Source organism: Venturia canescens, chromosome 2 (assembly GCF_019457755.1).
Source record: "Venturia canescens isolate UGA chromosome 2, ASM1945775v1, whole genome shotgun sequence".
NCBI lineage: Eukaryota > Metazoa > Arthropoda > Insecta > Hymenoptera > Ichneumonidae > Venturia > Venturia canescens.
Genome location: NC_057422.1, coordinates 2,979,699 through 3,001,641, shown reverse-complemented (window position 1 = coordinate 3,001,641; position 21,943 = coordinate 2,979,699). Strand labels below are relative to the sequence as shown.

General features: G+C 40.4%; 2 protein-coding genes across 8 annotated transcripts in view; both read left to right on the top strand.

Annotated features, from left to right (window-relative positions):
- The window catches only part of LOC122407122 (ankyrin-2-like), a 32,011-nt gene that overhangs the window by 1,006 nt on the left and 9,062 nt on the right, over positions 1-21,943 (top strand). Inside the window, exons 1-26 of one of the 7 annotated variants that reach the window (XM_043413126.1) lie at positions 3,353-3,558; positions 4,347-4,570; positions 7,831-7,932; positions 8,267-8,399; positions 8,526-8,689; positions 9,227-9,382; positions 10,043-10,171; positions 10,266-10,463; positions 10,933-11,229; positions 11,739-11,936; positions 12,407-12,553; positions 13,096-13,386; positions 13,585-13,740; positions 13,983-14,279; positions 14,415-14,598; positions 14,761-14,880; positions 14,995-15,082; positions 15,167-15,184; positions 15,281-15,505; positions 15,658-15,821; positions 15,946-16,154; positions 16,266-16,470; positions 16,745-16,934; positions 17,135-17,273; positions 17,506-17,779; positions 18,278-18,427. In XM_043413126.1, coding sequence (XP_043269061.1) covers positions 4,547-4,570; positions 7,831-7,932; positions 8,267-8,399; positions 8,526-8,689; positions 9,227-9,382; positions 10,043-10,171; positions 10,266-10,463; positions 10,933-11,229; positions 11,739-11,936; positions 12,407-12,553; positions 13,096-13,386; positions 13,585-13,740; positions 13,983-14,279; positions 14,415-14,598; positions 14,761-14,880; positions 14,995-15,082; positions 15,167-15,184; positions 15,281-15,505; positions 15,658-15,821; positions 15,946-16,154; positions 16,266-16,470; positions 16,745-16,934; positions 17,135-17,273; positions 17,506-17,779; positions 18,278-18,427 — 4,258 coding nt within the window. In that variant the 5' untranslated portion in view covers positions 3,353-3,558; positions 4,347-4,546. Of the gene's footprint in view, positions 1-3,352; positions 3,577-4,346; positions 4,571-7,830; positions 7,933-8,266; positions 8,400-8,525; positions 8,690-9,226; positions 9,383-10,042; positions 10,172-10,265; positions 10,464-10,932; positions 11,230-11,738; positions 11,937-12,406; positions 12,554-13,095; positions 13,387-13,584; positions 13,741-13,982; positions 14,280-14,414; positions 14,599-14,760; positions 14,881-14,994; positions 15,083-15,166; positions 15,185-15,280; positions 15,506-15,657; positions 15,822-15,945; positions 16,155-16,265; positions 16,471-16,744; positions 16,935-17,134; positions 17,274-17,505; positions 17,780-18,277; positions 18,428-21,943 lie in introns of those variants that run through there. The other 6 variants (XM_043413129.1, XM_043413125.1, XM_043413124.1 and 3 more) reach the window with 6 other exon arrangements.
- LOC122407125 (uncharacterized) lies at positions 19,258-21,929 on the top strand. The gene is made up of 2 exons (XM_043413132.1): positions 19,258-19,416; positions 19,505-21,929. The coding sequence occupies exon 2, from the start codon at positions 19,632-19,634 to the stop codon at positions 20,628-20,630; it is 999 nt and encodes a 332-aa protein (XP_043269067.1). The 5' UTR covers positions 19,258-19,416; positions 19,505-19,631; the 3' UTR covers positions 20,631-21,929.

The following is a 21,943-nucleotide window of genomic DNA, read 5'->3' as shown; positions in this document are numbered from 1 at the left end:
ATCTATCACTGCACACCAGTAGCAATCTCCCATGACGTCTCTGTGTCGAACAAACAAAATTTATCCGGAGATATGTCCCGTTGATGCATTAACATAAACTGCTTTCCATTTATCACTCGGCCGCGGATCCAATGAGGCGCGTTGCCAGCGAACTAGACGCGATTAGACGCGAGTGCGCTTCCTCAACGTTATTTTCCCGCCTTTTTACGCGTATTCATCGATGTATCGATTCGGCCACAGAGATCGAGAATTAATATGGCGGCAGCAGCTCCTTGCGGAGTCAGAACTTCGGAATATTCGAAACGTTGATTTTTTATCTTTTTAGAATTTTAAGCAAATCATATGATGGACACAATTTGTCTTGAACTGATAATTCATCGGTTTTATCAATATCTGCAAGTGCATGAAACGGAACGATTTATTTTCGCGTTCAATTAAAATTTACATTCAACAATGAATGATGGTGATTTTATTCGTGGCAACGAGAAATTCATGAAAACAAAAATGACTTACCATGCGGCTTCGAACTAATCTTGATGATTTTTGTCCACAATTATTTTTCCAAAATTAGTGTTTCTACAAATAACAGACATTGAATGCATTGTAGACAGTTTTTTAAATGTATTATGTATTGTGAAATTTTGTGTAAAATTTCACTTTTATTTTCGGAATTTTTTGAATTTTCACGTTGTTTTGCGAGACAAAAGGAAGGAAATCTTGAAACTTATTGTGACAGTTACGTTACGGAAGGATTCTCTTAGAGAATATTTCGAGTACGTTTCATGATGTTTTTTGAAAAGGCCTTTTCTATAAGAGCTCTTTTCTTTTTTACTGTAAACCGTGTCAGTATCTTCGCGAAAAAGAATCAAGTGATCGATCGACGTATAAAAATTGTCATTCGTTGGAAGATCATCGAGCGTAAAAAAGTGTGGAAAAAGAAATCTGTTGGAAGGGTTGCAGCGATGATGAACAATGCCATGGTTCAGTGATTGTTTCTCGGTTGTCAATGCTCGGGTCTGAGGGGGGAACAAAAAAGGTTAAGGTTACACGCCAGTTGAAGGGTGGCATATTGCCTTTTATTATACTTGTTCTCGGATGAGAAAGAGCGCGGAATATCCGGACTCGGTTCGAGTGAGTTTTTATTCGTTGACAGGCTGGACAAATTTTGACCATCGGTGATTTTTGCTCTCTCCTTCTTCCATTTTATCCAAGCACCCTCTCCTCATTGTTTGAATACCAAAAATAGCTTATCCAAAAAGAATCTAAATAGAATTCGTTAAATCAACGGTCGTAATAACTTTTTATTTTCAAACAATTTTGAGATACATATAAATCGATGAAAACGATCGAAGCGCCGACATTTTCCCACTGCTTGCGACGATCCTCGTGGAGGGGGACGCCGAACGAGCGAAGCGTGAGGGTGTGTCATTCTCCCCTCAGATGGAAAGGCCTAATTACTAAAGTTATAATTATCGTTAAAAAAAAAAATTCTAAAAAATTCTAATTCTCACTGCCGTGGAAGATTAGAACGGTTCGGAATGGAATGTGACGTGAAAAGGCATCGAAATATGGGCGAAAAAATTCGACAGACGATTGGCTGAGCAGTGAAGAAAAATTGATGTAAATTCTACGACGAAAATGCGTTTCGCGAGTGTCGCGGCGAAGTTTTTATACGAAACGGGAACGTTGAATCGATGCCAGCAAAATAAATAAGGAAATCGTTACGAAAATACATTCCGTTTGATCACGACGAAATAAATCCCATCAAATTTCCCGTGATTATCGTATAAGGAAGTAGAGACCTCGGGACATTCAGCGCAATAAATTTCTCTTTTATTTGGTTGTCAGGGGTGATTCACTCGTCCCGGAAATCCGGGTTGACCTACAACTAATTGTTTCTCTCGTCAAACAGATAAGGACACTCGATACCGGGTTATTTGTACACAAAATCAATTTGTAATGAGGGTGCAGATCGTTGTACAGGTAAAAGTGTAATTTTCATCGATCGAAGATTCGGTTTCAGCTCGCCTTTTTCGTATTCCGATTCTCTTCGAAGTTCCCTCCGTTTTATTCGTCAATTTTTGTCGCTGGGTCGGTTTTCAAAAGGGAGCGTCGATTCGGTGTATTTTGATGCATAAAAATGTGCATTTATTGTCGCCACTCGTAAGAACGACACGCCAAAACATTTGTGCAAAATCGTACGAAATCGCTCAAGAATATTGCCCAGGCATATTGAAGCAGCGTAGTTTTTATGTAATTGCGCCGAAATTGGAAGTGTATTTCGAGGTTGTCATACGATCGCTTTTCTATACTCTACACGCCCGGCGGAGAGTAGCGGGTCAAAAAGTTCGAGTGAACCTGTCACTTAATGGATCGGCTAAACTGGGACGTAATTTTTGTCACTCACGAAAATTCGGTGTGCCGGTACCGTCAACAGGCAGCAGGTTGCAAACCCCCACCCTGAATATGTGCCGGTTCGCTCTCGTGTCTCCGTGTTTTATTGATCGTCGTGAATGGTAACGCAGTCGCATCCACTGCCCTGAACCATAACCACCCCACCTTTTTCTTATTTTCAGAGGGTGTCCCGAAACTTGTCTCGAGGATTTATTGGGAACAAATCACGGCAATTATAAAAAATGGGTTCCACCGATTGTTGTCTCTTACACGACGAAATATGCAAAGTCCAAAAATTTAATTTCGAAGTTATCGCAAGTGGAAAAACATGCGATGTCTTTCCTCGGGCCAGTTTTGTTTTAGAACTTATGAATTTGCTTCGGAAAGTCGACTGTTTTATTAGATGATTTTTGCATTTTTTTGTCTTCCTAACCTCAAATTTGACGGCACATTTTTCCGCAGTCAACTTCACTTGTAGTTTCAAACGTTTCTTTTCAAATGTTTATTTCCCTTCACCAGAAAATCTAGTAACGTTTTAAAAAATTGTTTAATTCTGTACATAAAAATATCATTGGTCTCGTGATACTTTTCGAGAGGCAAAACACGATTTGCGACGTTACGAAGGTGCGGCGAAAGGGCGGGGAGGAGAGGGGGGGGAAGGCACTGGACAAATAGGCGGGAAAAACTCCGCAGTAGGCGTCGCTAATTGTTAATAAAATCTTGTGACCTCTGCGAGAAAAGGTGCATAAGGACTTTTTCAAAAATTCCTTCACATTTAGCTGTTCATATAAACGCGAAGAATGATTTTTCGGACACCCTGAAGACGAACCCCCTTTTTCTACATTGCGAGGTAAAGCAGAACGCGCGGGCGCGTTTGTGGCCAATGACGTTTCGACGGAAGTGATCCGCGCCCGTGCACCCTTGTAGTCGCGTATAGATAGTGTTTGTGTGTGTACGTGAGCGACATGTGGAATAGCACGAAAAACTGTCAGTAGTTATATCCAGTCCCTTGGCGAGCAGTCGGTGTTCGGTAGACAAAGCGGCGTGAGGATTGCGATTCCTCGTTTCCCGTAATAAGAAAAGCCTGATAAAAATGTGGCGGAATTCAGCGAGAATAAAATTGATCGTCGCTCGATCGATGTCTATAAACAATTACAAATAAACGTGAGACATGGTAGTGAGGTAGTAAAGAAACTCCGTAGCAATCCTTGTACAGTGTCGTCGTTGCCCCCGAGTGTTCAAACGCCTAAAAACATTCGCACAATGAATTCTAGGAATTTAGAGAGGTTAAAAATTCGTTTTTAAGCGAAAAACGCTCTGTTACGCCATCGAGTGTTACTGTCTTGTTTTCAAGCGTAGTTCGAATGTAAATATTGATTGAGTCTCGACGATCCCCGTGTCCGGGGAGTCAAACGAATATTGATGAAATTCGTACCGACGAGTTTAAAAATTCGATTGACAGGATTGAATACTCTTTTTTTGGGCATAAGCGCGTATAGAAGGAGCTCAGGGGCGACGACGAGCGCGAGGAAGGTTTCGCGGCCACGAAGCTACGAGAGACCGCAAAATTCTCGTATGTGGAGAGAAAAAAGTGTGTTGGAATGATCGCAAAGCTTTGACGCGGCTGCGCCACGACTATTTCATTCCCTGAGGAGGTTTATCGGGCGAAAGAAGGGAGGTGAAACCGGCGCGATCGCACACAGCATCGGGGCGGCTCCCACCCTTCTCTCGCTTTTTCTTTTGCCTTCTCTCCCAAAATCAACCACCAGCTCTCCCTCAATCTTTTTCCTCACGTTTCTGCTCTTTTTCCCTTTCTCTCTCTCTCTCTCTTTTACCTTCGCGGACCAGCGGGCTCGACGCAGCCTTCCTGCCGCTGGTACCGGTGCGTAAATCGTGCGTCCCTTTATTTCTCCGTGCTCTGACACATCCCAACAAATATACGTGATACACAGCTTGTCCGAACGGGATAAAACGAACGTTTGAACGTCTCCATCAGACTCTACGAAGCAGTGACGACTCAGTGATTTTTTTAAAAGCTTTCAACCAACAAACTAACGACTGAAAAGACTCTCAGACTCTTCGCAGTCTTTTTGTCTGCCACGATCTCTGAAAAACCCTCTTTCAAGCGCCCGCGGAGCTGCGGGATTTCACGATGGTCACGGATAACACCAGCCAGGTATTTCACTCTCGACACCCCTTTTTCATAGAAAAAAATAATAAACAAAACACGATCCGAATGAACGTCATTCGTTTAAGGGGGTCACCGGTCATTGTGTTAAAAAACCTTCAATATTTTCGCCAATCAGGGCGCGCACCTTGCATAATCGTCGAACCTGTCCCCGGAAGCTGTTAAGAATGTTTTAATTGTCGTCCTACAAAATGGCCTGCGAACTATCGATTTTGCAGTTGTTCTGAATTTATGTTTTTCACCCAGAAGCAAAGGCGATTAAAATCTTTTCTTTTGGAATGGATTCAACGAACGTTCCGCAATCACGAAAATGGTCACAGTGCGAGAATTTAATTTTTTTTAAAATAAACCTTGCAACGAGCTTTTCAGAATGATGAAAAAAATGGGAAATTAATTACGAAATCAGTTTTTTTTTTTTTTACCATGGAAAGTGTCATTTTTCATGGTGAATCGTTTTCTAAACTTAACGACATCGTTTCCAACGGCAAACGTAATTGCCTCTGTTCTTTGCGCTACGAAAAAATAATCGGAACATCAGAAATCTTCGAGCTTGAACTTTTTCTGTGAAATCGAAGCTCAGTCGACGGTGAGCTCGAGCAAAACTCAAATTATCAAATTTCGAGTATTCGAGACACTCTGTTTTATGAAGCTTTCCAAAAAGCTTGTAGACTTTTGAAAAATAATCGATCGAACCGTCGAATCGATTGCTCCGGAGAATAATTTGAAGATCGAGCCACGAAAACAGTCGTGAAACGATGAAACCTCGGTGGAAACATTGGAAGGGTCGGACAGCGGATTTTGTATGGAAAAGGGGAAGTTGAAGTTTCTATTCTTGGGCAGGAACCCTTCCATCACCGCTGGCATTGTTTCGTTAATGTGTTCGTATTGGATTTTGACATATTGGACGACCCAGGCATACAAAGTTTCGTCGAGCTTCGCTGACGGGTTGATTATTTGAGCGGACACTCGTTACACTTTGGCTCGATGACAGAAAACTTTATTTCCGTTTACGATTAAACTAGCTCGGGGAAACCAAAAGGAAAATTTTGTATTTTAAAAAATTGGCAAAATCGCGGACACCATTTCACAGGGTGAAGGTCACGAACCTGTCGACTTGACCTGAAGTAACCTGTACATCGTACAGTGATACTTTTGGCCTTGTGTCCCATGAAATAGAAATGAGGGGAAAGCCTGATGAGGAAAAGGCCGCTCGCGCCGCCGGTGTAGCCGGACCACCGAAATGTCTCACCCTCGCGTCATCAAATATTTCGTTCAACGGTGATTGTACCTCGCCTCCAGTTTTTCTCCCGCGTCATACTTTTTTCATCTTATCTCGTGTCTGTCGCAAGGCGAGACACTTTTTTTGTACGTCACAGGTCAATCTTGAGCTGTCAACACGAATACTTTCCTCGATGTCGTCGTTGCCAGCTGATTTTTTTTTCAACACCGTTTTTATTGAAATTTTTTAATTCACGATGATCAATAACGTTTTTAAGCCGATTATTTTCTTCTGGTGATTTTTCGTTTTACGTCATTTCCAATAAGAATAAAAATGACAGGTTTCGTCAAGGTTTCTTTCGATCGACGCTCAAATTTTGTTCATTTTTTTTTTAAACTCGAACGAATAAACTGCAAATTCGACGCACTTAACAATTTTTCGCAGCGATCTTTAACGAATTTTTTCGAAAAATTCTTAAACATTTGACAGTTCGATGTTAATGATAAGTCAAAGCTGTTGGCCCCTCATCGCTGCTTATCGTTTCTTCCAATGATCTCATTAATAATTATCAGTTGTGTATTCGGATTAAATCTAGAAAAATATCCTCCATCATGAGCCGTTGACCTCACGTCATATTTTCGAGACCGCATTGTTGTTTGAGGTTTTGCTTTCCGAGATGATTTTCAGGAGTAAATGGATCTGGAACGCTTCGCTAATTTTAACACCATTTTTAGTGAGGCCTCAAAATAAAATTTGCAAATTTAACCCTTAGTGTGCACACCTCGACAGCGAGACATTTCGTGCACATGGGCTCACTTTGACCCCAGGTCATTTTTCACATCGAATATCTCGGTAACTGTGCGCTTTTCGGGATAAAAGGTTTAGTCACTTTTCGCAGTGAATTGATCAAACTTTAAGGCTGCCAAGTCGGATTTCCAAAAAAATCTTTTTTCATTCTTTAAAAACGTGCTCAAAGTTGCTAGTGCGCGTAAAAAGCACTTTTTCGGTTAAACCTCTCGTAAAAAATTAAATTTTGAGTTTTGAAAAAAATCCTTACAGAGTTTTACAGACGAGGGTTCATGCTTTAAGGGAAAAATAGTCCACTTTGCAACCCTTCCAAAAAGTGTATTTATTTTGGAGCATGAAGTTGGCTATGCTCCCTACTTTTAGAGAGGGGATAACGATTTCTTAAGGAGGTTGAAGCGTATCTTATGTTAAAACTATTTTCCAACTTTGCACATTAAAATTTTTTAAACAGAATGCTTAAGACAGTATTAAACTTCTGGCGGGATATGCCGATGATTCACCGTCGTGAAATTGAGATATTTATTGTTGAAGTTTGCAATTTTTTGAAAGCTTCCATAAGAGCCCATGTTTAACCTTGTCATTTTCAACAATGAATATCTCGATTACTAGGCGGTGAAACCTCTCCAAATTTTTCACACATAATTAAGCGCTATTCAAGAAGATTCACGTAAATTTTCAATTCATTAATTTGGAATAATAAAATCTAATGTATTTTTCGTATCATGTCCTATATATATCGCTTCAACTTCCCTAATATTGGGGGTTTTACTTATGAGATGCTCATCTGTAAATGCTATTCGTGTGAGAAAAAAATGTTGGGGTCAACCTGAGCCCAGATGCACACTAAGGGTTAAAGAAAGTTGGAAAAACATTTCTCCGATAAAAAAATAATTTTTCAAATGATCGACGACGGTTTTTCAATCGCACGTTAATGAGTAGCTACGACAATTTGGTCGAAGTAATCGTTACTTTTTTCTGTAAGATCATTGAGAAGGAAAAAGCATTAAAAATTCGATTGTCGAAGCTTCTCGTGTGACCATTTAAGAAAATATTTTGTACACGTTTTCAAAGGAGCAATAAAAACGTGGGCAGAAAGAAAAAAGTCAAGCAATTACAAAAAAAAAATGAAATTCTGATAATCAATCTCGAGAACAGCTATTTGAAAAATACTGCGAATCGAAAATTCGCACACATTTGAGTCATTTGATTGTTTGTAACGCAGACGGATGACACGACGGCGTTTCTTCGGGCTGCTAGGTCCGGAAACCTCGAAAGAGTAATCGAGTACCTCGACACGAATCTAGATATCAATACGGCCAACTCGGTAAGAAAGAGTGATTTCGATAAACTCGAATATCTTTTGACCATGACTTGTTCTAAACGTCATTTTTGAAGATTTATTCTAAAGTACTAGAACCGGAAGTAGCACATCTCGAATCCTTTTGCGACAGGACTACTTCCAAAGCTAACAATCGTCTGATTTTTTTAGCATTAAAATTTCTTCCCTGCCTTGAAAATTCTCGTTCGATGTTGTTTAACATTCCTGAAATGAAAAACTAGAATGTCAAACGCTAAAAAATCGACGAAAAGTTAAATTCTAACGAATTATCAAAAATCTCATTAGTCATAACGAAACTAACTGTTTTTCTTATTTTTAGAATGGCTTAAATGCTATGGATTTAGCCTCGAAGGATGGCCACGTCGAAATTGTAACTGAATTATTAAAAAGGGGAGCGAAGGTTGACGCAGCCACCAAGAAAGGAAACACCGCTCTTCATATAGCTTCCTTAGGTAAGTTCCGCTTCAAATTTTTGTCTTCAAATTCCTAGTAGAAAATTGTGACAATAAAAAAACAATGGCTCAGCAGTTGAATAATTTTGTGTCTTTTCTTATTCTCTGTTTTCATACCAATGACAGCTGGGCAAACGGAAATAGTTAGGATCCTTATTCAGTATGGGGCTTCGGTCAACATACAATCTCAAAATGGTTTCACGCCTCTGTACATGGCAGCTCAAGAGAATCACGATCAAGTCGTCAAGTTATTACTGTCCAGCGGAGCCAATCAGAGCCTGGCTACTGAGGTACGTCAAGACAATTTTATAAACCGATTCATCGATTCTTCAATCTGCTGTAGAAACGAATTCCTCAAAGATTTGTTCAAAAATACCGAGCAAAGATTAACCTGAAGATACTAAAATAGCTGAAGAATATTTCAAATGCAATTCCATCAGGTTATTCGATTTGCTTCCTAAAGAGAGAATATTTTTTGGTTGCTTCGATGATTTGCCTGAAAAAATTCCAAGTACTCGACAGATAACCAATTTTTATTGAATAAGTGTCTAATGATTTATCCAATTTTTGTAATGAATCGAAAATTCATAATTTTTTGTTATCAATTTTGAAATTATTCGCAAATACCCAGGAATCTAAATACTATTTGAAGCACAATTCCATTGATTCAATGTCACCATTGGACCTTTGAAGGTTCGCCTGGGAAATTATTTCCAAGATTTGGTCAAAAATTCTGTGTTTCCAAAAAGTATTGAATATACCTTCACGAATGGTCGCAATAACTTGTAAAACTAACTTACATTTTTGTTATTTTGTCTGTATTTTAGGACGGATTTACCCCCTTAGCGGTAGCGATGCAACAAGGACACGACAAAGTAGTAAGCGTCTTACTCGAAAACGATTCGAAAGGAAAAGTTCGTTTGCCAGCGTTGCACATTGCAGCGAAGAAGGACGACTGCAAAGCTGCTGATTTATTATTACAGGTATCGCATGTATCGTAATTGTACGTGAACGTTATGAATACACATTTGTGTTATCGCGAATAATAAGAATGTGTACGTAAACTGTGCATGTAGAGATACGATTGATCGATGTGAACAAGCATCAAATTTACGAGCCTCAATGATTCGCGTTCTTTTATCTAACTACACAGATTATTAATCACTAACATCAAATCAGTTTACGACGGACACGTGTAGTTTTCTTTTTATCTTACGATATGACCGAGACTTTTTTGCTCGAATGAATATTCATCTCTGAGCAACTGAGATTTATGACGTTCCGTGCTAATTTTCTTTTTAACGAAAATCTCAAGGAAGTTATGCAACGTTTTTACTGGCCGTAAATTTTCGCCAAAATTCAAATTTTTTTATTCTTGTTTGCTACACGCTCGAAAAAATGAATCTTTGGTGCGTTCAAGGTGAAATTTATTCAGATTTTTCTGACTATGTGAATGTTTTTCATTAATTCGGTTTTATTTTCACCTCCAGAAAATAGATTTTCAGTGTAAACGTCATATTCGAGTCACTTTGCTTCTTCCGAGTTCTGAGTATCAATTCCATGCCACGCGGATGTAAAATAACGGTTTTCGAAGCCTACGAAAAGAATATTTTTTCATGAAGAAAGTTTTGTTTGTTTTTCAGAACGATCATAAGCCGGATGTGACATCGAAAAGTGGGTTCACTCCGCTTCACATTGCGGCTCATTATGGAAATGAGGAGATAGCGCGTTTGCTCATAAAACGCGGAGCTGACGTAAACTACCTGGCCAAGGTTCGTCATAATTTTCACCTTCCATGAATGTCCGTGATGAATAGAGTAATGACGGAATTTACAATGGTATCGTTGATCATCACTTGATCTGCAGCACAACATAAGCCCGTTGCACGTTGCTGCCAAATGGGGCAAGAATAACATGGTGAAAATATTGTTGGAAAATTCGGCCAGCATCGATGCCAAAACTCGAGACGGGCTTACACCGCTTCATTGCGCTGCTCGATCCGGCCACGAGGAGGTCGTTTCCACTCTTCTCGAGCACGAGGCGCCGATCAGTGCTCGCACCAAGGTATTTTTCACACTCACGAAGGAACGTTGGAAAAGCACCGATGATGGAAACTGAATTTTAGGATTTGCGTTCGCTCCACGCCTAAAAAATCGGAATTTTTCGAGATTTTGTTCGCTGCCAAAAACGTATGGTCGATTCTCGATGGATCCTTCAGTCGTAATAAGATACTTTAGATTTTTTCCTACCAAACGCAACGCAGCGAAAAAAAATGTCAAGGGAAAACTTTGTTGTGCTATTTGGGGAAGATTTTTATGCAGTATAGCAAGCCCAAATTTTGAATGAGCACTGAACACTTTTCTATGTTTTAGAGAAAATCTGGTCAAACTGCTAATCGCTTAAATTCTCTCAATACCATTTCGAGGCTTATAGAGTCGTTGAAACAAGAGGTTTCCGATGTAGCGTTGGGCACTGAGGCGACTTGAACGAGACGGAAGAACGAATGAGAAGAAATGTTTAATAATATTTGTAGAATGGATTAGCGCCATTGCACATGGCATCTCAAGGTGATCACGTCGACGCCGCAAGGGTTTTGTTGTACCATCGAGCACCGGTTGACGAAGTGACCATCGATTATTTAACATCTCTCCACGTCGCTGCACATTGCGGGCATGTTAGAGTTGCGAAGCTGTTGCTGGACAGAAAAGCTGACCCAAATGCTCGTGCCCTTAATGGCTTCACGCCGCTTCATATCGCGTGTAAGAAAAACCGCATCAAAGTCGTGGAACTTTTGCTCAAGCATGGGGCCTCGATCGAATCGACCACGGAGGTAATGCTATGCATTTTTTATATCAAAATTTGTATAAATGTTTTTTTTTCTTTTTCTTTTTCTTTTTTTCAATTCTTTCACACGCATTGTGAATAATGCAGTATGCACGTGACGATCATACTGTGAATTTAAATGTGCTTTAATGGTGTATAAAAATGCTGTATGTGTTTGCACAGCAAATCACATTGTCGAAATATCGAGAGTGAAGAAAGAACATTTTTATTTCAAGCCATCATGTTTCTTCCACTCAAACGCTCATTTAGGAACATCCTCGTGTACAAAAAACAAAAAGTAACGTACAAAGGAGTTGTACACAACAAGACGAAGTAAACATTCATTTAAAAGGCTGGTTAAAGGCTCAATACGATTGCCAACGATCAAATCGACAACTGAAGACAGTCTTTCGAAAGCTGAAAACCTGTTCGGAACTTGAGGAAGAAATTTTTGAGATATTTTTGTTTGTCAACATTCAACGTTAATTGGAAAAAAATGTTTCATGTATTTTACAGTCCGGACTGACCCCATTACACGTCGCCAGTTTTATGGGCTGTATGAACATTGTCATATTCCTACTGCAGCACGAAGCCAATCCTGACGTGCCAACCGTAAGGGGTGAAACACCTTTGCATCTAGCTGCTAGGGCTAATCAAACTGATATTATTCGGATATTATTAAGAAACGGAGCCAAAGTAGATGCTCGAGCGAGGGTAAGTCACACACGCAATTATCCATTCCGACAAATAGTTTGTTGCTGAGGTTTATTCGAACGATAACGTAGCTTCGATTGATTGAAACTATTTCTCAAAACAGGAACAAAACATTCAACCCAAATATCATATCACAAATGATCTTAACGGTTCCTGACCTCTTCTATCCTCAATAGCAGTTCAAAGCATAGAATCCAATCGCCCATTCAATGTGGGAACCATTAACCAGTCTCTAAAGTCACACACGAAAACCGAGCGTTCAAAAACCATGATAAAAAGCTGCTTTTTGGCACTTGAAATATTCGTCTTAACGAAAATGCCCCTGCAAAAATGCAACTAAATACCCCATCTATGTTGTATCGTAATTTCAATTTCTTTTTGCACCATAAATCAGCACAATATCTGCACTAGAGAGAACAGGTTTTACCTCACCATTTATATACTCAATATTCGTTTTTTTTTCTATCCAGGAAGAACAAACACCTTTGCATATCGCGTCGCGTTTGGGCAACGTTGACATCGTAATGTTATTATTGCAACATGGAGCTGCTGTTGACACAACGACAAAGGACATGTACACTGCTCTGCATATTGCAGCGAAAGAGGGCCAAGAGGAGGTAACGTACAAAGAGATCGCGAGAATAGCCGACTATATAAATACGAAAAATACGTTATATTTATTTTGGAGCCGACACAAGGAGTACCTGATTTAGCACATATTTTTCTCCTCAAACTAGCGCTACTATCATTGTTATCGTTGTTATTGTTTACAATATCAAATCGTTATCGTCCGTGTATTCACTTTTGTTTCTGTACGATTCTTATTATTTTATAGTCTGTTAATAAAATGACTATCTCCAAGTTAATTTTATAGTTTTTTTTAATGTTTTCATTGCAACTGTATATATCACTGTATTTTTTTTTTCGTTTCGCAGTTTCTTTTTATGTCTTAGGCTTCCAATTTGTTTCTGTGATTTTGTACGTAGTTGCTGGTACCGAGGTAAGCTTTTTATTGTTATTTTTACGTTTTTTTTTTTCGTATTCTTTAGTAAAAAAAATCTACATTGCCGAGAGAGATATTGTTTTGACGATTTTCACCACCGAATAATTGTCAAGTGCAACACTCTTTGATGCTTTTTTTTTCTTCTCTTATATTCAGGTGGCGGCTATCCTCGTGGAAAATCACGCTTCTGTCAAAGCAGCGACGAAAAATGGTTTTACACCTCTGCACATCGCAGCCAAGTACGGAAATATGAACGTCGCGAAAATACTCTTGCAAAAGGACAGCAAACTCGATGCACAGGGAAAAAACAACATTACGCCGCTACATCTTGCGTGTCATTACGATCACTCGAATGTTGCCAATATGATCTTGGAGAAAGGGGCATCTCCACATCTTGCCTCACAAAATGGTCATACTCCTCTGCATATTTCGGCTCGTAAAAATCAGGCAAGCACTCGGAAATGATTCGTCGACTGTTGAAAAAAATGATTTTGCTCTTTACGATCGGATATTAAATTTTTTCTTGATACGTGTGACGCGATCAACGAACAATGCATAACGCCCATTCATAATGAGATTTCTTGTTGTCTTTTATTCGAAAAATTGTGACAAAAAAATTGAAGTATTTTCTATTTCGTTCGACAGATGGATATAGCCTCGACGCTGCTTGAACACGGCGCCGATCCTAATGTCCAATCGAAAGCTGGTTTCACACCGCTGCAGTTGAGCGCCCAAAAAGGACACTACGATATGACAAATTTATTGATCGAGCATGGTGCTGATCCGAATCACAAAGCGAAGGTATCTCGAGTACTTTTTCCCTAAAATACTGTACAAGAATTTTGTGAGTTCTTCATTCAAAGGAAAATAGGAAATATTCTGATTGTGCAATTTTGAGTTTTCACTTGAATGTTGTCAACTGTGCTAAAGTTATCGGTAGGACATTGTATAAGAAGTTTGAACACTGAATTTTATAGATTATTTCAAACGTGGTAACTTGGAATTTAAGTATTTTTTAAACAAGTGTCTTTTCAATTTTTCAGAACGGTCTGACTGCTCTGCATCTCTGTGCACAAGAGGACTTCATACGCGTGGCTTCGGTCTTAGTTAAAAATGGTGCAAACGTCGAGAGTGAAACGGAAACTGGATACAGACCGATTCACGTTGCCGCTCATTTCGGAAATTTGTCAATGATACGTTTCTTGCTTAAACACAATGCTCAAATCGATGTGAGAACCAATCAGAATTATACGCCGCTGCATCAAGCTGCACAACAAGGCCATGCACACATTGTGTCTGCCCTGCTGGAAGGAAATGCGTCACACAATGCTCGAACGGCCGTGAGAATTTTTCCTGTTTTGCAGTTTTTAACTTTTGCATACTTTATTTCTTTTTTTTTTTTTTTTACTTTTCTTCCGTCCTCTTTTTCGTATTTTACCGCAAAAGCATTCACTTAATCTATCGCATTTCAACAGGATGGTTTGACCGCGTTGAACGTGGCTCAAAAATTAGGTTACATATCGGTGATGGAGGTTTTGAAGGGTTTGTCGTACGATACTCTCACACCTGACAACAGAACTTGGGAAGAGAAGTACAAAGTTATTGCTCCGGAGAGTCTTCAAGAGACCAGCTTTATGTCTGACTCCGACGACGAAGGAGGTACTTAAGGGATCAATATCGTAGAATCTCGATAAAACAAATTTTGAAGAAGACTGAAAAAGAGTATTTTGTTCAACGTTTTTAAAAATATATTCACGACTCAAACGCATTCGTGATTTTCTCTACAATCAATTGAGATCGATTAACCGAATCTCGTGACAGTTTCAGACGGTTTGGTGAACGAGCAACCGTACCGATATCTTACGGCAGATTTGATGAAGAGTCTGCGAGACGATTCGTTGCCCATTGACGTTACCAGAGACGATCCAATACACCGACAAGGTCATTTGAACTCATATTGAAAAATATAATCAAAAGAAAAGCAATTATACGAACGTCGAGATACCGATCTTCCAAGTAATTTCCTGAAGAAGAATTTTTCTCTCTGAATTTCAGTCTCGAAAGAAGAGAAGCAAGAATTCGTTCAGAGCAACAATTATTGTTTGGCTGAGAATTTCGACACGAATGACAGCGCGAGCTTGGCGTGAGTGTTTCGTTAATTTTCTGATGAAAATACTGTCAATTTTAAAGCAAAATATTTTATAAAAATTATCATTCGACTTCACAGAAGACTTCACTTCAGATCGTAAGTAAAAAAGTTATAAATTCAGCGGAATTTTATTATACAATTCATTCGCTATAAAATCCCCGATAGAATGACACAAAAATATCATGTTCACAGATTTTTAGTGAGTTTCTTGGTCGATGCTCGCGGTGGAGCCATGAAAGGCTGCAGACACAGCGGTATAAGAATCATCGTTCCTCCTCGAAGAGCCACGATGCCGATACGCGTTACTTGCAGATTGATGAAACCAAGTAAAGTCGCTAATCCACCATCGCTCATGGAGGGCGAAGCTCTCGCAACTCGGATCATAGAAATGGGACCGGTCGGAGCGAGTTTTTTGGGGTTGGTAGTCGGCTTCTTTTCTTTTAAAATTTTCCAGAGGAAAGAAAATATGAAGTGAATGAAGAATGTTGTAAAAAGCTCATGGATTTTTTAAACTCAAATCTGCTGTATGACTTCATGAACTGACGAATTATTGTGCGCGTGTGTTTCAGCCCTGTCTTGATTGACGTGCCCCATTTTGCATCGGTGCAAGGCAAGGAGAGAGAGATAATTATACTGCGAAGTGAGAACGGTGAAACGTGGAAGGAGCACGATAATTCACCAGACAATGACGATACTCTGTTCAACACACCCCATGGTAGTAAACGTAGTACGAGTGCGTTGCATCCATGTGCTTATATATTAACGTCAAAACAGCTACATAAGAAGCTTTTATTAATATTTGTATTCTCGAGTTGACTCAAAATAACCGACACAAATCTCGAATCCTTTGATTTAAGATCCTCAATTGAGTGCATCGCATAATGGACGAATAACTCGAATATTGACGACCGAATTTCCACAATATTTTGCTATTGTGACAAGAATTAAACAAGAGGTCCACGTGATTGGCGCCGATGGCGGGATTCTCATTTCCAGCGTAGCGAACCACGTGCAAGCCGTTTTTCCACCGGGGGCTTTGACCAAAAAAATCAAAGTTGGTTTACAGGTGCGTTTGGATGAAGTCTGAAACATTTTTTACAATTTGAAGTCTATTTCAATCGCGTTTCTTTTCTCTCACGAACTGATATTGTATCAAAGTTCTTTGTTTGTCCCTCAGGCGCACGTCATACCGACCGAATTGACGGCTAAACTTTTGGGCAACTGTGTGGCTGTGTCGCCCGTAATTACTATCGAACCGAGGAGGCGGAAGTTCCACAAACCAATAACTCTGACGATTCCGGTGCCACAAGCTGCCAACAAAGGAATGATCAATCAATATGGCGGGGAAACTCCTACGCTGCGTCTACTTTGTAGCATAGCTGGTAAAATTTATCGTCGTCACTCGTCAATTTAAAAGAGCACAATAAAAAAAGCAGAGTTTCTAGTAGCTTAAGTTAAACGTATCAAACAATGAAGACACGAAGTGAGTGGAATAAAGTTATTCGTAGTCGCGTCGTTTTTTTCTGCCATCTGAAGAATTGCTCGATTCCTAGAATAATTTACTGAGAAAAATATTGTTCAGGGCATGAGGGGGGAATTCAGGAGGGTAGAATTGATCGAAAAATAAACTTCTTCGTCGAAATTTTTTTTATTCAGGAGGCACGAGCGAAGCACAATGGGAAGACGTGACGGGATCTACGCCTCTGACATTCATGAATGATCGTGTATCATTCACTACAACAGTTTCCGCGCGATTCTGGCTTATGGATTGTCGAAATATCAGCGAAGTGCCCAAAATGGCTACGGAATTGTACAAAGAGTCACTCTTCGTGCCGTACATCACGAAGTGAGTTATCGACAATACTCGATTAATTTCCTTTCCAAATTTCTTTTCATATACTGACCAATCGAGTCGCATCAGAAGAATCATCGATTAAAGAAAGAAACATTGAAAAATGTTAATATTTTAACGTTTCGAAGGTTTTTTTTCTCGTTTGAACAAAAAATAGAATTTAGTTTAACCGCTTTTTTTTCGTTTACTCCCAGTTTTGTCATCTACACGAAGAGAATGGACGTGCTTGAGGCAACACTACGAATCTTGTGCATGACTGACGGCAAGGAAGGAATCCACACCCTTGAGAGACAAGAAGAATTTCTTGAAATCGTCAAGAGTCGAGACGTCGAGGTAAAGTTTCGTCCCCTCTGTTGCTCGGCTCTAGCTAAGAAGCTTAGAGAGCTTGACCTGCTTTCTTACCGTCCAACAACATCATTAGCATCACCATTGTCATAATAATAATGATATTAACCCCGTTTTCCAAGATTCGAGCCAAGTTTACTCTCCTTTTTTTTTTTCTGTCGTCCTCCATTTTCCCCATTGTTACCATCCGACTGACGAATCATTTTTATTCCCATTTTAGGCCCTCGATGGAAAAGATCTTTACATCGAATTCAGCGGAAATTTAGTGCCGGTTACGAAATCCGGTGTACAATTGAAGTTCACCTTCAAAGCTTTCCGTCAGAATCGACTCTCCTTCCACGTCAAAGTTCGAGATCCGCTACTCGATCCTGTCGCCCGCATGATGTTCATGAGAGACCCGAAAGTTGCCAAGGGCGAGCCCGCTCAGCAGCCCATTTGCGTTCTCAATATCGTACTGCCGGAGAACATTAACCAAGAAGAAAACAAGAACAGAGGTAAGCGTTCGAGAAATTGTCGATTTTTAAGGCTGGAAATGAAATATTATCGAACTCCGAGGAGCGTTAAATGAGAACTCTTGAAGCTGTTTCGAAATTAAGCGAAATTGAGCAGTCAGCGAACACTTTTTCACGGAGTTTTCGATAGGATTTTATTTTCCAACATAAACTGAAATAATTGAACATAATCATATCGAGTTGGAAGCGTGGAGTGGAATGTAAAAAAAAAGTTCATTTTTGTTCCGACATTTTTCGAACCATTCTCATCCTTACATATTTTTCATTTCACGAAGGCTTTCGTGAACGATATTTCTTGTGGGACAATGTATTCAATCATAAAAGCATTTGCAACTTAATCATTTGTCCGTGAAAATGTTGAATGAATAGGATTTTATCCGAATTGTACGGTCGAAATGATTCCCTCCTTAAAGAATCGAGTAAAGCAAAAAATTGAGGGTAATTCTGAGCCGAAAAACTCATCGCGTCTCTTTATGACAGAGTACGAAGATTCCAACGTGACAGAACGAAAAATTGATCGTTACGAGAGCGCGTATACGAAGCACGAGGGGGAAAAGGGCGATAGACCAAAGTCCTCGTCACCGTCGGAATCAAAATTCATTACTGATATTTTGCAAAAAGAACAGACAGGTACGTGGTTTAAGACCAAAATGATTTTTTTTCGATAATTATGCACGACAAAGCAATTTACACGCATCAATTGCCTCGAATTATAGCCGCGAGGTGCAAAAAGAAAGCTTTTTTCATCCCGAAAACAAAACTACGAATAATTGTTCGAACAGGAGATTTTTTTAGCCGTTCTTACGAGCATTCACGTCCGATTGAGGGAAACGGAACAATTAAATCTCGACTTGAGACCAACGCTCGGCTTGCGAGTCAATGCGAAGCGAAAGTGAGAAATCCTCAATCTCTTTTCGCTCTGTGTCTTCGTGGCGAGTGTTCAGTGTTGGTTAAAAATTCAGTGCGGACCTTGTCACGTGATTTCCAATCGAAAAATCATCAGCTAATTCTGGCAATCTTTTTCCGTGGCTTTATTCTCGGATCGATCGTTCCTTCATTCGATTTTCTGGGTTGAGTCCAAAAGTGACGTGTCACCGAAGGATTTCCTGAATTATTCAATTCAAGAATTTGGGAATTCGATTTTCTGTTTGGAGACAACGAAATTTGATCCCGCGAGAGACGAAGTTTTCTCGATGTAGACAGCGATTTTCGTCCATCAACGAGCTCAAAGAAATCTGCTCGAAGAATTAAACCAAGAGAGGAAAAACGTTTGGTAGTCCAATTGCATTAAAATAGGCGGAGAAGCCGAAATTTATCGACGATCGGATTAATTAGTGAAATATTGGATACGACTGTACAGAGATTTTGAGCGGGCCTCGGGATCGTCTCGGTTTCTATATTTTCATTGAAGGGGAAAAAGCGAAATCCTGTTAGGGGGAGTTCGAGTGTGGCTTCGTTAATTTAATTGAAGGTAAGAGCATCAACAAATTGTCACAGGGTCGCGGAAGCATCGTTAGTCAGAAGAGAGCAGTTGTTCGGGCAGTGAGTTGTGATTTTATAATCGGAAACGAAGGAATTTCGGTGGTAATCGAAAAGGAGTATTGAGGAGCATTTGAAACGTGAGTGACTGTAACTTCGGAAAAGTTTGACGTCGCGATTGTGATCTCGGAGTCTCGTAACTACTTCCCATTGAATTTTTCGTTGCAGGTATTTGCATTATTGTATAACCGAAATTCGTAGTCTCGTTTTCGCAATCGGTTCGTTTGCCAGTCCGACGAATTCGGAGCTCAGAATTATAGAAGGAGCGAGGAGCTGTCGTTGAGGCGAGGCCAAGATGGCTGAGGAGGAATCGAGAGGTGTCGAAGAGGTCGTGGAGAGCGCCGAGAAGTTGGAGGGTCTGAAGCAGATCGATTGTAAAGTCGGGCCGGAGGAGACGAGAAAGCAGGAGAGTCCGAGTCCCTCGAGGTCGAGGAACGATCTCACGCCGGGCACGAAAACGAAGCGCAAAGCGCGTTCGACGCGGAGGAGATTGAACGCGATGATGAACAACAGCTCGTTACACTTTTCCGACACGGATTCCGAGGGCGAGTTGACGCTGATAAACGCTCATACGAGAAATTCGAGTCCGGGTAAAATCGTGCGTAAAATCGACGCGCAGAACCCGACGATCTCCGTGACGTTGGAGGGCGGCGACAACGCGTCGGCCGACAACGAAATCGAGAATCCTCAGTTGCAGGGCTTCGGTAACGCGTCAACGGGGACTTCGCGCCGCGGTAGCTTCGTCGAGAATTTAACCGACGTCGACGAGATCTACACGAGCGAGCCCGAGGTCGAGGGTGTTTGTAAAACCGCCGGCAACAGAGGCCTCGTCGTCCTCCAAGATAATTGTTATCAGGGGGAAACCGACTGCGAGGACTTTTCCAACGACGAGGGTGACGAACCGAGTCCGATTTACGTCGCGGCCAGGAGCGACATCCTCTGCGACTTCAGCGGTGGGACAATCACTACGAAGGAAGGTGACGGTCCTTTTTCGATCGAGGTGCGAAACCAAATGTCCTTCGATTGCGGCGGCGCCGAGGCCAAAGAGTTCACCGATACCCCAGACATCGTCATAATGCCAACGACCGACAGCGAAGACATGGACGCCTCCGACGAGGAAGACGTCCAGGAGGGTGCTTGCGGACAGCGCGAAATGCTCGAGGACTTTGATCTTCTCGCTGCCTCACAAATCGTCATGAAAAATATCAACAAAATGGACAATTCTCTCACCGTTAAAGACGTCTCTGACAATGACATCAGCGATTGCCACACCGACGTCGAGGACGTCGATTAATGAGCGAGTCGATCGACCGCTCCCGGTAGCAGAACTTTCAACCGTTTTCGTACTTTTATTTCCACGGAGTTAGCAACCGAAAGAGAAAGGACAATCGACTTCTCGTTATTGCTTCTTCGCTCTTAAATCGTCACTTCACAGTCACGCGGCACGCCGAAAATGGACTCGCTCTTCGAGGTTTTTTTTTCCAAACGACGAAAAACTCTCTTCCGTCGTCCCCAATTTTTCTGTTCGTATCGCAGACCTTCCGCGAGAGATCTAGAAAAGCATTCTTTTTTCCGTCGATTCGAGGTCGAAAGAACAGGCGAATTATCGAGGGATATTCGAAAATGGGGAAAAATGGGAATCGTCATCGTTAGGTGGATTGTTGAAAACGATTCTAGTCACGTGAATTAGGCGGAGATTTATTCGAGCTTTCTCTTTGCACCACGCGTCTCACCGACCATTCTTTTCGGAATGGTCATGTGTGCGTTCAAAAATCGATCGCAACTGCTTGTTCGGCCCCCATAATTTGGCACGTGTGTTGGATGAAAATAAATTGTACCCGTTCCTTTGTTTCTTCGTGTAAAGTAAACATTTGGCAATTGCATTTCCATACTTCATTTTGTACGGTAAAACAAAGAGAGAACGACATCGAATCACAAGTTTGATTTCCAACATGCATCATTCCAAACGTTAATTTCACTTCTATGCTCTCTTTTCGATCGTTCTGTTTTATTCTCACCAATGTATTTCGAGGCACGAGTTAAAATTTATCAAAACTTTCTGATGTTACTTGCAGACAGAAATGCCGTCCTCAACATTATCATAGACAACCAAATGGGATATTAAAAAATCGAAATATAAATCACTATTAAAATACGTCCGTGCGCTGTATGTGTTACCTAAGAAAAAAAAAAAAAACAAAACTACATTTAACTAAACAGTTAAAAGCTCAACGAGCATCGAGCTGTGAGATTTTTTTTGCCACGTCCACGCTTGCAACGCCAATTTGTTGTGTACAAATCAATATAATATTGAATATATACATTTAAATATATAAATGCAAATATATATGATCGAGATTATAATAATTATAATTCGTGTTATTATTGTACGCCAAATATTTGATTGACGTTGAGAATATCTTACCGCGAGACAAACGAAAGGTTTTATCAAAAACGTTTGAAGAAAGACGCGTGAAAAAAGTAAAAAAAAATACACGCATATATCCAGTACGTAAAATGTAATCGAAAAAATGTATCGTTACGTTGCGTCCTAAATAAATAATGAAAAAGCGAATAAATAACATGAAGAAAATTCTTGGTTGTTCT

Coding starts and splice junctions, on each gene's coding strand:
- LOC122407125 (XM_043413132.1), top strand. CDS start 19,632: ATGGCTGAGGAGGAATCGAGAGGTGTCGAAGAGGTCGTGGAGAGCGCC.